This window comes from Dendropsophus ebraccatus, chromosome 2, assembly GCF_027789765.1.
Source record: "Dendropsophus ebraccatus isolate aDenEbr1 chromosome 2, aDenEbr1.pat, whole genome shotgun sequence".
Lineage (NCBI taxonomy): Eukaryota > Metazoa > Chordata > Amphibia > Anura > Hylidae > Dendropsophus > Dendropsophus ebraccatus.
This window is the reverse complement of record NC_091455.1, coordinates 25,951,043-25,966,331: the sequence shown is the minus strand read 5'-3', so window position 1 is coordinate 25,966,331 and position 15,289 is coordinate 25,951,043. Positions and strand designations below refer to the sequence as shown.

Below are 15,289 nucleotides of genomic sequence, written 5' to 3'. Positions count from 1 at the left end.
TTTTTAAATAAATAAATAAATAAATAAATAATAAAAAAAAACGCATAGGGTCCCCCCTATTTTTATAACCAGCTGGGTTAAAAACCAAGCAACAGCAGCCTGGTAACACCAGGGTGGGAAGAGCCATTGGTTTAGGCCCTCCCCAGCCTAAATCTTACCAGCCTGCTGCCGCCCCAGTCCAGGAGCGCCAATTTTGATGCTCCGGGACCACTGGCACCCGGCTCTTCCCAGTACCCCTATTGGCATTGGGTACTGGGGTAATAATAGGGGGTTAGTGTTAGCCATTTTATACCGGCTAACACTAGGCCCCGACTTAGTAATGGATTCCGTCTATTAGACGGCTTCCACTATTAAGTCTATAAAGTAAAGAAATAAAGACAAGACACAAGTGGAAATTTTTTTTTTATTCAAATAAAAACACCCCCACACCCCTCATTGACTATTTTATAAAAAAAAAAAAAAACAACCGCTGGTCATCGACGTAGTCCACCGAATACGACGTAATCCACAGGATACCGATATCTGAAATACAAAAAGGGAGAAACACACAAACAGGAGCACAACACCCATCATTGTGAGCGGTGTTGTGCTCCTTACAGTATGCAGCATCTTTACAGATCGCTGCTTACAGTCTGGCCCCCAAGGGGTTAAGGGAGGATGTATTGCATCCCCCTTAACCCCTTGGGGGCCAGACTGATGTCAGACTGCACCCATCCCAGCAAGGAAGGGGTTAAGTGACCCCCCTTTCTTGCTGGGATGGGTGCAGTGCTGGGGAGGGGGTGGGGAGAGCTTTATACTCACCCCGATGTGTCCTCTTCGCTGGTCCGCAGCACAATGAAGTCACTGTACTGCGGACCGGCTCTTTATATGTGCGCTCAGCCGATCAGCCAATCAGCTGAGCGCACATATAATTCTAAATGTTTCTTCTAATAATGTTATTGTGATAACATAATTAGAAGAAACATTTGATGATTTAATTAAAGTAAAGTGTTGATTAGTACAGAATGCTCTATTTACCGGGAATATGAATTAAAATCAGTTTCGTTGTTCAATAATTTAATTCTAACGAATCCATCATTGTGCAATTAAATATACTGTCAAAAAATTAATATATATATAAATATACATTTATTTATATATATATTTATTTTAACAGTATATTTAATTGCACAATGATGGATTCGTTAGAATTAAATTATTGAACAACGAAAGGGACTTTATTACAAAGAAAATGTGTTTTATTAATTTAATATATTAACTATTAGAGGCATCGGCATTCAGCATTATTGCCGGCTATTTTTCAAGTACTCCGTACGGACCGCCTGTCAATCCACGGCCATGAATTTGCACGGTTCCAGCCGCAAACAATGGTGTTGTTCATTTTTTACGGGTCCGTTTACGATCGGGCCGTAGGCTCATACATAGTGTGCACTGTGCAGCCGTATATCGTATACTTTCCAGCGTACGCATGAACCGGAAAAATACGGCCGATGATTTACAGCCCGCAATACAGCTTCACAGATACATAGTGTGATCATAGCCTAAAACAGTATGCAGTGACCTCATAAGCTCCCTCTAGTGGTGGCTGTAAGCAGTCATGTTATTTTATTAGTGATGAGCAAGTTTCCAGAATCGCTTTGTTCCTATCTGTATTCCGCTCATCAGTCTTCAGGGCTTTGAAGTGTGCTCTGGTTTCTGCCGCTTCTCCCTATGTGCTGGGAAAAGAGGTGGATCCAGTCCTGGGAAACTTCTCCCAATTACCCAGGACTGGGTCCATCTTTTTTTCAGCACCTGGGTAGGAGCATCAGGAAGCGGAGCACAGTTCAAAGCCACGAAGACTGATAAGCAGAATACAGATTAGCTTTGTTCCTACTGTAGATTGGCTCAATGGCTCATCACCATTATTTATGAATGATGGGGGAGATTTATCAATGTTGTGCCCCAGGCAAGGGAGACTACGCAGCTAAAAGGTGAAGAGGGATTTGTTAAGGTTTACAGGCGTAAACCAGGAGGCAAAAATCTACCCTCTAGGGTTGGCTAGCTGTACTAAGAGGCGTATGCCTTTGAGTGCCTTGATACTGGCGTACTTGGTATGGGCCGACCGAGAGGGGGTGGGGCTTAGACCTTTATGTTCCAATGGTCGGCAAGGGGGTGGGGATTATGTGCCTATGACATCTTGAAGGGGCGGGGAAATTGTGGAGCTGTTGCTGTGAAGCCCCGCCCACTTAGCACAATCTGCAGTTGATAAAAGATCACTTGAACAAGCACCATGACATATGATATAAAATAATGTATGAAAACTGCAAAATTTACCTTTTACACCTGTGTAGAGAAGTCAGAAAGGGGATGACAGTGTCACTTTAAGGCCAATTCCTATGCTAGTAAGATTGCTCCAGGAAACCTTTATATGGGTCCATTTTAGAATATAGCTCATCATACGGAGAAAGTGACCTTAGGTGCCTACATATGGGTGCTACATGTGCTATGCATCTCCTTCATTGGCCCATTGGCACTGCAATAATGACTTATAGCCTTAGGGTATGATCACGCAGTGCAGTGTTCTGATGCGGACTCATCCGTGCGCACCCGCATCAGAACTCCCCACATGGGTTTCTGTGGCCGCTATTCAATGAATAGCGTCCGCAGAAAACTGACATGTCAGATGTTTGCGGCGCCACAAGAGATCCCGGGTGGAGCGTAAACTATGTGTATACGCTCTGGCCGGGATTCCTAGGCAGAAATGGATGTATATTTTCATATAAATCACGGCCGTTGTACAACGGCTGTGATTTTATGAAAATAAACGGTGTGTGAACATAGCCTAATAAGGATAGGATACCTCAGTTGGGAAATTTTAGCATATCCTTAAGGGGTTAATAGTTATGGTGTATGTATACATATAGTCACTGCAAAAATTCAAATGTTTAGCCGGTCACATGTTTACTGTATACTGATCACTTGGCCGGTCACAAAACAAAGTTCTCCTCCTCCCTTCCCATGTGCCTTAGATCTCAGTCATTTCTCTCCAAATATTCGGCAATAATGAATATCCACCTAGCACTTTTCAGCCGCATACTTTTCTTCCAGGCCCATTACATTACATCTTTATGCAGTAAGCGTTATAGATGTCTCAATTATTTGCTGTGCTTTTAGCAGTGGAATAAGCATTTTCACCGACTCATGGCAGCACAGAGATAAAATTCACTTTATGGTAATGATGAGATTCAATTTATTGCAGCCGGCCAGAAAGTGTCCATTTGAATTCCATCTCCCATAATGCCCAACTGCAATTAACAACAGTGCCACTTATAAAAAAAAAAAAAAAAAAAGTTGGATCTTTTCTTTCACAATACTTTTGTTTGCGATGACGGTTTTCAGTGGTTTTCTATATATATATATATATATATATATATACATATATATATATATATATATATATATATATTTTTTTTTTTTTTTTTCAGCTGTAAGACACAATATGCCTTTAGTGGGTGGCAAATATACAGGTAAACTACAATTTTATGCTGAACCAAAAGAAAGGCAAATGCATCTCGAGAGAATAAATATGGGAAAAATCATCCTATAAAGGAGATGCAAAGTTTGTATAAACTGAATATTGAGACTTTGGCCCAGATGTATCTGTATAGTGCCGAGACCAGATGATTCACAGTGGCTCAAATCTTTAGAATGTTTAGGATGAAATTAGTCCTTTATTTTATTAATTTCACTTTTTGTATATTGTTTTGGGTTGCCATCTTGCCTGAGCTGTTTTTAACAGCATTTAGTGACAAGCTTTACAGCAAGACTCATGGACATAGACTACAATACACAGACTCGACCTCACATGAATGAGAAGCATTACTGACCTTTCAAGAGGTCATTCCAAAGAGTACTGCTCTTCTCTCTATCTCTATCTACTGGTGTAACATGTTGCTGCAATGCTGTACAGATCACAGCCTCCTTATCACTACAGACACAACAGGAAGTCTCAGCTTAATTTTAGCCCCAGTAGTGAGAATAAAAAACTGCAAGATTTTAGGATAATTTTATACTATAGATAGAGAAATGGAACATTAGAATAAACTTCACCCAATATTCTTCCCTTTAACCCCTTAAGGTCAAAGCCTATTTTCGTTTTTGCGCTTTTGCTTATTCCATTTTAAGTTTTTTTTTTTTTTTAAGAATTTATTTAAACATTTTCTCTCTTGTTTTTTTTTTCCATGGAGAAAAGACATACAAAAACAAAACCAGGCACAATCCGCCCGTCACATGTTATATACAGACACAACCGCAGGGAGCTCAGCATAATACTTCAGGCCGCAGCAACAGCAATACAGTAATCAAGGGTAACAGCCAAGGCGTGTCATGAATACCTAAGATGTCAGGCAATAATAACCCTGTTCAATTAGGAAAGGACGGAACAAGAAAGACTCCACACACACTCAAGCACACACATACCTGGACAGCGCCGCACTCCCCCTCCCCCCAGCCAGAGAACCAACAGAGAGGATCAAACGTCGGCCGACTCATCCAGCATGAGCCAGTGGATCCATATTTTCTTAAATTTCTGGGGGCATTTGCGATGTTCATATAGGGCTTCATATAGCGGGACGTATTTGTTAACTATCTGCTTCCAGTGAGCCAGAGAAGGGGTATCCATACATTTCCACTCCATGGCTATAAGTTTTTTGGCACAAAATAAAAGAAATCTAATGAATACCCTATAGTATTTGTTGCGTGTGATTCCGTTGATTAGTCCTAGGAGACAGACAGAGGGGGTACAGACAAAGGGGAAGTCGAAGTGATCAGACAGAAATTGTAAGACTGAACGCCAGAAGATCTGTATTTTAGGGCATGACCATACAGCGTGCATGAAAGTGCCAACATCCGACATACATTTAAAACAGGTATCCGATGGGGATACCCCCATCTTCCTGAGCCTCTCCGGGGTATAATATGTTCGCATCAGAAAGCGAAACTGAATCAGTCGGTCTCTAGCACTTACCACCGTAGGATAATACGTGTGCACCACCTCCTTCCACTGCTGTTCCCCCAGTGAGGGGACATCTACTATCCATTTCTCATATGCCTTTTGGAAAGGGGATGAGTCGTCTGGGCTCAATAGTAAATAACTATGCGTCAGGGGCTTATCAAGGTCAGGGGAGCCTAAGAGCTTCTCAGCCGGTGTGAACTCCAGGGGAACCGTGAGGCTGCCAAACTGAGAATGAACAGCGTGACGCAACTGCAGGTAATGAAAAAACGCTGTGCGAGGTATCCCATAGAGTTCACACACGGCCGAGAAGGAGTGAAACACATTATCGGGTGCAAATATATGTGATAGGTAACGGACTCCATGTTTACCCCAAAGAGAGGCACCCTGCAGGCCCAGGAGTTCTGGGAGATGAGGGTTGAGCCACAGGGGAGTACGGGGGGAGAAGGGGGGCGCGGACAACTGCTTATGTACAACTCTCCACACCTTCTGCACCGTAGCCAGAGGAGGGGCCCAAGAAGAGGAAGGGGTGTATCTATAAAGGGTATTCGTCAAGCCCTCATAGGAGCCCACCAGCGCCCCGGCCAACGCCACCGCTGCATTGCTAAGGTCCAGGTCTAACCACCAGTTAGCATATACCAACTGTGAGGCTAGAAAATAGTGATACATATCAGGAGCTGCAAGGCCCCCCTGATGCTTGGGCGCAAGGAGGTGAGAGTAGCCAATCCTAGGTGGCCCGCCTTGCCAGTAGAAGGATCTCAGAATCTTGGCCAAATCTGTAAAGAACTGTTTAGGAGGAAAGACAGGGGAAGCGTGAAACAGATAGAGGAATTTAGGAAGAAAGATCATTTTAAAGATGTTAATCCTACCTAGTAGGGAAAGCGGAAGAGGCCCCCATTTCTGCAAACGGAGGTTGGTAGTTGACAGGAGAGGCACTAGGTTCAGGGACATATAGCTGCTTATGGAGGCCGTGATCTCCACGCCCAAGTAACGGAATTGACGAGTCGCCAACAATCTATCCGGCAGGGTAGTAGGCAGGGGGAGAGAAGGTGACAGGGGCATAAGGACCGACTTAGGCCAGTTCACTACCAGCCCGGAAATGGCACCGAAGTCGTGGATAAGCGACATTAGAGCCACCAGGGAGGGGCCCACGTCTGCCAAATAAACCAGGGTATCGTCCGCATATAGCGACACTTTCTCAACGATGGACCCCCTCTGGAGACCCCCGACCGAGGGCGAGGCATGGACCGCCGCCGCCAACGGCTCAATGGCAATGGCAAAAAGTAGGGGCGACAAAGGGCAGCCCTGCCTCGTCCCCCGCCCGAGAGAGAAAGAGGGGGAGATATCAAGGTTGGTACATATTTTGGCAGTGGGCTCCGCATATAACAACCGAACCCAGGCTCGGAACCGTGGGCCAAACGGCCTGCCGAGCAGAGACCACAGATACGGCCATTCTACAGAGTCAAAGGCCTTATGGATGTCAAGACTGAGCACGTACCCTGGATCAGCGTCCGACTCGCTAGCAGAGATATTCATAAATAAGCGCGAGATGTTGATATCCGTGGCTCTACCCGGCATGAACCCGGTCTGGTCAGGGTGTATCACCGAGTGTATGACCCCGTTAAGCCGTGTCGCAAGTATCTTAGCCAAGATTTTCACATCAATGGTAAGGAGGGAGATAGGCCTGTAAGAGGAGGGGGATAGTGGGTCCTTGCCCGGCTTCAGGAGCAGCACGATCAGGGCCTCGCGAAGTGATTGCGGGAGGCGGCCCACTTCTAAGGATTCCCCATACATAGTAAGGAGGCGGGGGGCTATAGCCTCGGCGTTATTTTTGTACCAGTCTATGACTAACCCGTCCATACCCGGCGTCTTCCCTAGAGGCATGGATTTAATGGCCTCCACTATCTCCTCCACCGTAAGAGAACAGGGTCGACAGTTATTTGGTATGTATACCTTGGGTAGCTTATTAACACACATAACAAAGTTAATTCATTAATTAATTTTTAAAAATAATAAATGATGGTGCAAAAAAGAAGAAGAAGGAACTGCACTCACCGTTAAAAAATGTCTTTGTCTTTATTTATCCATCTTTGTTAAAAAACACAGGACAAGGTGCTGGACAGAGTGCAGATAGTGCGGCGGCAGACGCCACGGAGGTAAGGTGACAGACTGTTTCACGCCTCTTTTCCGTCGCTTCTACGGACCACCCTCCTTTCTACGTCATCACGTTATTTAAATATCATTGCTTACTGTGACGTCAGAATCATGTGATAGTGATTAGTGAAGACAAACAAATATACATAATATATATAAAACCAAGGATCCGTTGCATATATTGCACATAGATACTAAAGGAGGTTACGGTCTACTCTTTCATTCAAGCCTCCAGGGCCTTCTGCCTCCGTACGTATAATCCACAGTAGTTCAGTTCTTAAGAGCATGTGTTGTCTATCTTGCCCTGCTTTACCAGGTACTCTTTCTATGCCGGCATATCTTAAGACCGAGAAATCATTATCATGGCTCTCCCTCATATGATTAATAAGTCTTGTAGCTCCTATACCCGTCTTTAGGGAGTAGATATGCTCCCTGAAGCGAGTACACATGGCTCTTCTAGTTTGGCCGATGTAAAATCGGCCACATGGACAAAGGATACAATATACCACAAAAGTTGTTTTACAACAAATAAAATCCTTTATGGTTATATCAACACCATTTAGGCAGAGATGTCTACCTTTTATCATGGCTGGACACCATTTACAGGCTCCACACCTATAATTCCCTACTAAATCATTTTTTAACCATTTATCCTTTTTAGAAATAAACTTACTACGGACCAAATTGTCCTTTAAATTCGTGCTTCTTCTAAAGGTGACATACGGTTTATTATTAACCACTTCTCCCAATGTAGGATCCCCTTCCAGAATACCCCAATACTTGTTTATTACGCTACGGATTTGGGGGGCCATGGGTGATAATTTGAAGGAGAACGCAAATCTGTCATTCTTCCCTTTCTTTTTTCGGTTAGTTGCATGAATATCATGATATTGGTCAAATCAAGGAATGAGAAGGAGTATACCATAATAACCAATGAATTAAATCGAGCAAAAATAGAACTAAAAACACGGATGACAGAGGAACAACATAAAACCTTTTTTACAAAATTGGAGAAACGACTAATGACCTTACAAGCTACCATAAAGGAACAAAAAGACAGAAAAAGACAAACAGAAAACAACGGAGAAATAAACCCAATAACAAACCACGAAGCGAATTCTGGACAACAGATTCGGACTCAAGTGTCTCTGATCCAGGAACAGCCCAACGTAGTCCGCCATCAGGAGTAACCCACCCAAACCCCCCTTTAGAGGTAAAACCCGAAGGGGAGGAAGAAAGAAGAAAAAGACAATATGGGGGACAGAGGGGGAAGAGAAAAAATGTGTCGTGGAGGAATTGATCAATTAACATAACTCCATTAACATTGTAAATCTAACTAATGTTTCTTTGGATAATGCCATGATTGCCGTCCTGTCAAAGGGCTTGAACTTTTGTATTCCTGAGCCCTTTGACTTGACGGCATTTGAAAGAGATCTCTTTCAATCCATACGTAAACTTAACCCTAAAAAGTTTTTCTCTTCTAAAATAGGTACCCCTAAGGAGAAGTGTGTAGGTGAGGTACAGTCTGCTATTGGCCCTTTAGGGTTTATTGCACCAGAATTAGAGAGTGAGCAAGAGAGAGACTGTGTGATCATGTTAGCAGATTTGGCAGGTGAAAATGTATCTGAAGTATCTAACGCACTAGACACTAATGAAGTGTTCACACAAGGAGTTAAATCTACTTTTTCACCCCCCTTGTTATCAGGCAGCACCTTAGATGTTTTCCACAAAAGAGTAATAGCTGATATTAAGGCTTTGATATATCCTGAAATTCCACATAATTTAAATAGAGAGGAGTGGAAAGCGTTACAAATCCTAAAAAAACGGGAAGACATAGTGATAAAGGGTGCAGACAAGGGGGGTGGGATTGTTTTGATGACAACAGAATTTTATGTAAATGAAGCATTACGACAATTAAGTAATACCACAAACTACCAACGTCTGTCCGCAGATCCCACCAGTAAGATTAGTAGCAAATTGCAGACATTTCTAAGGTTATATGTTGAAAGAAAGATCATTTCTGAAGGGACAGCACGAAAGCTACTACCACTTATTCCGAAACCTCCGTGCTGGTATTTTTTACCCAAGATCCACAAAAGCGTGCACAGTCCCCCAGGTCGTCCCATAGTGTCTGGGGTGGGCTCCATACTAGAGCCCTTGTCCCGTTACATTGATTGGCTACTTAGCCCCTTGTTAGAAAGTGTTCCCTCCCTGGTCAAAGACACAAATCAATTCTTGGACGTTCTGGGGGACTGTGCTTGCGGAGAGGATTCCCTTCTTGCCTCGATCGATGTCGAGTCGTTATATACTCGTATTCCCCAAGCCCTGTGTACTCGCTTCAGGGAGCATATCTACTCCCTAAAGACGGGTATAGGAGCTACAAGACTTATTAATCATATGAGGGAGAGCCATGATAATGATTTCTCGGTCTTAAGATATGCCGGCATAGAAAGAGTACCTGGTAAAGCAGGGCAAGATAGACAACGCATGCTCTTAAGAACTGAACTACTGTGGATTATACGTACGGAGGCAGAAGGCCCTGGAGGCTTGAATGAAAGAGTAGACCGTAACCTCCTTTAGTATCTATGTGCAATATATGCAACGGATCCTTGGTTTTATATATATTATGTATATTTGTTTGTCTTCACTAATCACTATCACATGATTCTGACGTCACAGTAAGCTATGATATTTAAATAACGTGATGACGTAGAAAGGAGGGTGGTCCGTGGAAGCGCCGGAAAAGAGGCGTGAAACAGTCTGTCACCTTACCTCCGTGGCGTCTGCCGCCGCACTATCTGCACTCTGTCCAGCACCTTGTCCTGTGTTTTTTAACAAAGATGGATAAATAAAGACAAAGACATTTTTTAACGGTGAGTGCAGTTCCTTCTTCTTCTTTTTTGCATTATATTTTACTGCCTAGCTTGCTCTGAACTAGCACCGCCGAGATTGCTGCTGCTCCATACTTTGCATTTTTCTAGGCTGGGATTAGTAGTGCCACCATGATTTTCTTTTTCATTGTATAATAAATGATGGTGTTCTCCTTTAAATACACTATCTAAAGTCTATACCATATCTCTGTAACCTGATAGAGAGGAACTAATGACCTCAAAACACGTTGTTTTATTGAGATGCTAGAATCAATATTTGTAGTTCCACACTTTTCACATAGGGATGGCCGGCTTCCTCTCCCAGACTTTTGGAGCTATGGCTTGCAGTGAAGTTTGATCATATGCACTTCATGGTGTTGTGGTCATAGCGCAAAATCCGTATCTATAACCTTCCTGCTCATTACAGCTTATGCAGTATTACCCTATGGTGCACCTGCTTCTCCTGCATTGACTTACAAGAGCCTCGTAGAGTTCATAATACAACAGGGCAGAGTGACCCTCATGCCGGCTACAATACTATCCGAAATAGCATTTATTTATAAGCCCTACTGCGTCAGACTCGAATCCTATACGCTAGTCATAAACTTTTATGCAGGCTATCAATTATTTATACAGTTTTACAGATTGTCTAAGTTATTTATTTATGAGATATTATAGGAAATAATTTATATTGTTCTTAATATGCACTGCTTGGCTCACTCAATGGACACCATTTCATGCAAATGGCTAGAGCTCAAGGTCAATGTTGCTGGCGCATTTCCTACAATGCACTGAGAGCTATAGAAGTAGTCAGTAAATTATGGCTTTTACATAGGGAAGCTTATGCATTTCAATATGCTTGGAAAAAGGGTTGTATAGTCCCCTGAACAAAACATGGCGTGCATACACTTATTGGAAAAAAAGAGAGGAAAAAAATGAAAACTATTGATCTAAAATCTACCAACATACATTGCATTTCATACAGTGCAGAAATAATAACTTTAAATGTAAGGAGCAGATAATTAGATGGTACCTGGTACAAAGTATAAAGACCTGGTGGGAGATTTATCAAACATGGTGTAAAGTGAAACTGGCTCAGTTGCCCCTAGCAACCAATCAGATTCCACCTTTCCTTTTCCAAAGAGTCTGTGAGGAATGAAAGGTGGAATCTGAATGGTTGCTAGGGGCAACTGAGCCTGTTTCACTATACACCATGTTTGATACAGTAAATCTCCCCCTAGTGTGTATGAAATCCATTCAGAAACCAGAAGTTCGGGTATCCCTGGATATGACTATGACAGGTCAGTACTGCGACCCCCCGTTTGATCCAATTAGACTTGTGTACTGTACCAAACCGGCATAATTGTAATCTTTCGGAAGCCGCCTGCTGGATCTGCGTATTTCATGGCAGGTACCATTTAAGGCCATGTTCACACAACGTAAGTTGTGTATTAATCACGGCCGCTGTTGCCAATTTGCAACAATGGCCGTGATTATTACAGAAGTTACGTGTACTGCAGTCTGAGGGAATCTCGGCCAGAGTGTGCAAACATAGTATATGCTTTGGCCGGGATCCCTAATGGCTTGCCGAAAAACTGACATGTCAGTTTTGTGCGGCCGCTATTCAATGAATAGTGGCCGCACAAGCCTGGGAGGTCACACAATGGAGAATGAGGCTCCGGCCGCACGCTCCATTGTTGGCTATGGTGAATTGGGATGCGGGAGCACATGGATGCACCCGCATCCCAATTCAGCACAAATGAAGAACATCTGGCTGGCACTGCAGTAACAGCCGGGATGATCTTCACTGACACCGGCCATTCTGTGACCAGCCCGGGTGTCTAAAGTCTAATGTAGAGTGACAAAGAAAGTGTTCCACTCTTCACAGTAGTCCAAGGTTTGGCCGTGTGGTAGCTGATTTGGCCAGCTCCAGGTTACAAAAATAAGTATACAGATTCACAGAAACGTCATCATCCTTCTATATGGACTTTCCATGAATCGGTTCACCTCTTATGCCCAATGGCAACCAACAGACGTAAACAGGGACAGAGCTCAGCTTCACGCTGCTGCCCATTCATTTCAGAGATTGATGGGCGACTCAGTATTTGTACCCCCTATCAATTATAACTTTTGACATGTCTCTATGACATATCATCACTTCTAAAACTATAAAGTGATACCGTCACCCCCCTTTATGTGCGGTTCTCCAAACCATCCTCAAGCTTAGATGCTACACAATTGTTATATATTTGTATAAAACTTGTCTGTGTCTTCTTTTTGCTCTAAAATAGTTTCATTTCATCGGCGGACAGTTTTTAGTAGGTGGGGCTTCAAAGTAGTTGGGCCCTCTTCCAAGACAGGATATGGGGCCCACCTGTTTTGAAGCCCCGCCTAGGTGACACTGTCCACTGATGAAAAGAAGTGAGTGTAAGGGGGGAGGGGTGGGGGGGTTAGCAGTATCACTTTAAACACCTTAAAAAAAAAAAAAGATATCCGCAATATGTATGTATGTTGCTCCAGGGGGCGTCTCACTGTAGAGGCCTACCTCACAGTTTGAGAAGCACTGCACTCGATAATAGGCATAACACTTGGGGAAGCTGGCTGTGTCAGTAGTGCTGCAGTCACTGCACCTTGTATTAGTATAATTATTAATTACATCTCATGCTGCTTTGCACAAACCCCAACAATCGGTATTTCTATCCTGCTGCTCATCTCTACACAGATGGAGTTGTTTTTCTTTTTTTATTAAATTTTGTCAAAAATTTAGACTAGAATTGTTAAAAAAAAAATGAAGATAGAAATATAAACAGTCTGTCCAGGTGTTATGTAACTAAAAATCTATTTGCCAAAATAATTTCCCCTAACAATCTGTCGTGTTGTTTTGCAAATTAAAAAAATAAATAAATAATAATAATATTAATAATAATCATAATAATAATTAAAAAAAAACTATTTGTATTAAGGGATCGGCGTGTCCCAGGAGAAGGTGCAAAATAATGAAAAGGATTCGGAGCGATCACTTGTTTTGTATTCATCTGTGGCAGAGCGGTGGGAACATATTAAAGCAGTGCTCATAATCCAAAGAGCAACAGTAAAATTATATAACCACCCAAGTATGAAAGCATTGATATTGCTAGATAATTAACAATAGCGATATTCTTTGCAAGCCCAATTAATTAATCATCGGAGATTAGGGATTGTTAGAAATGCAAGCTGCCTCATTAAATTTGCACTTAAAGCATCCAGATGTTTTTCCACATACATAATGACATCCTAAAACTCCGACGTACGGAAAAGACAAAAAGGGAATCCGACACGCCGGACGTAGAACTTACCAAAGACAATTAAAAGCTAAAACTGAATTCATTAAAAAGTATAAGTGGTCTCAGAAGGGCAACGCAAAGCTCCTGGGTCCCAATACAAAACCAGTACCAGGAGCCGCCAACCATAAGACATCTCACGTACTGATGGCTCCTTATATGCTAGTGGGGCTCGTGGGTTTCCTCAGGTTCCTGCTACTTGTTTGTCTTTAGAAAATTATGTTAAAATTTCATGTCTTGAATAAAAAGTTTAAATCTTAAAACGTTTTGTGAGCTTTGCGAGTTTTCGGTCAAACTCGTTAAGATTTGCGAATCGACTCTTAACGAATTTCATTAAAACTGCCAAAACTATAGTAGCTACAGTACTTGGTCTATTAAAGAAAAAAACAGAAAATCACTATTTTTTTTTAAAAAAAAGTCAATTACCCAATTTCCTCTATTCCTCTCCTCTCTGTCTCTATATCGCTCTGTTAGTATCTCCCTGCTCTGCTGTAACTGCCTGCTGCCATCCTGCTCTCTCCTCCACACGCAGCCTCTCCTCTCTGTCCTGTCAGGGATGAGGGGCTTTAGTATAATTTTAGCACACAGAGAGGATAGTGTTAATATGATTCTCAATAACACATGATTTACAAAATGCTGATGTTGCTCATCAGGTTGGGTCACTCTGACCCATCCTCAGGACACTTATCTATGTTCTGGTCTACAGAACATTGATAGAGAGCTACAGAGACATCATAATTGAAGATAACTTGATTGAATAAACAGTAACAAACTGATTAGCGGGGAATCGATCGATACCAACCTTTAACCAACCATGATTGGATGTTATTCTTATTAATTTCCCTTACTCTGCAAATAAGATATTTACTCATATTGATCACACTGCGCATGACCGGATATAATCACATGACTTCATCTATGGAAAATACCTAAAGATTCTGTGTTAATGTTTAATGAAGTGTACACCCCGCAAGGGGTATAAAAGAAGATGACTTTGTTGCAATAAACATGCTGCTACTCAGAACCATCTCGAGTTGTCTGCATCCTTCTTGGCCAAGATGCCCCTTCAATCTGGCTACCATCCAATATACCTGAAGGTCTTACCTGAAGACCACCCTAACATTTTGGCGTCCCTGGGTGGGCGTGGCTACTCAGAAGGTTCCACATACCTGAGGATCCGGCAAGGAGGAAGAGGCTTCGGGGATCACAGAGCGCAATTCACCGGTGAAGGGTAAGACATTTGATGCTTACTTACATGCTCTGTGCCCCTCATAAGCTTCTAACTCAGCCGGGTCTGGGGTAAAGTATAGTTTGCTTTCTGTACGCCACGTCTAAACTTTGTTTTGGCAAAGAACCGTAGAATATCCGTGTGATAATCAAAGGTATATTGGATTGGAGTTTGTGTGTGTGTTTGTTTGTACTTTTCCCTCTGTTGAACTTTAGCTTAGGAGGTCAGCATCGTAACCACGCTCCTCACATGTCATGTTCAGGATAGTAGAAAGTCTGGAGAAGGTTTGGGTTGTGCTTGTATGTTTGGCTATAGTTTGTTTTGCTCTCTGGTTAATGTATAAGATCTATGGGTATGCTAAAGTAAACACCTTGTATGTACCATATCTGGTTCAGGGCAAAAGGGAATTTAGTGACAGGACTCTGGGGGAGTCCGCCTGATCAGGTCCTAAATCATATAAAGTCCACACGCCTATAACTGATCAGTGCACTATAGTCAGTACTTAGGTAATAAGTTGTAGGACTAGGTTGACGTTCTTAGACACGTCAACCACAGGGAGGGTATCCCGGACACGCTGAAGCGACAGGCGGTCCAGGATACCAGGTGATCTGGACACGCTGAAGCGACAGGCGGTCCAGAGACACCACAGAGGGGGGGCATTCTGGACACGCTGAAGCGACAGGCGGTCCAGAATCCCAGGTGATCCAGACACGCTGAAGCGACAGGC

General features: G+C 42.8%; 1 protein-coding gene across 1 annotated transcript in view; it reads right to left on the bottom strand.

Annotated features, from left to right (window-relative positions):
- Nucleotides 1-7,593, bottom strand: part of CSMD3 (CUB and Sushi multiple domains 3) — a 467,563-nt gene extending 459,970 nt beyond the window's left edge. The window contains exon 1 of the mRNA XM_069959625.1: nucleotides 7,458-7,593. Within this exon, the coding sequence (XP_069815726.1) occupies nucleotides 7,458-7,593 (136 nt within the window). The remainder of the gene's footprint in view (nucleotides 1-7,457) is intronic.
- Between the last annotated feature and the right edge of the window lie 7,696 nt (nucleotides 7,594-15,289).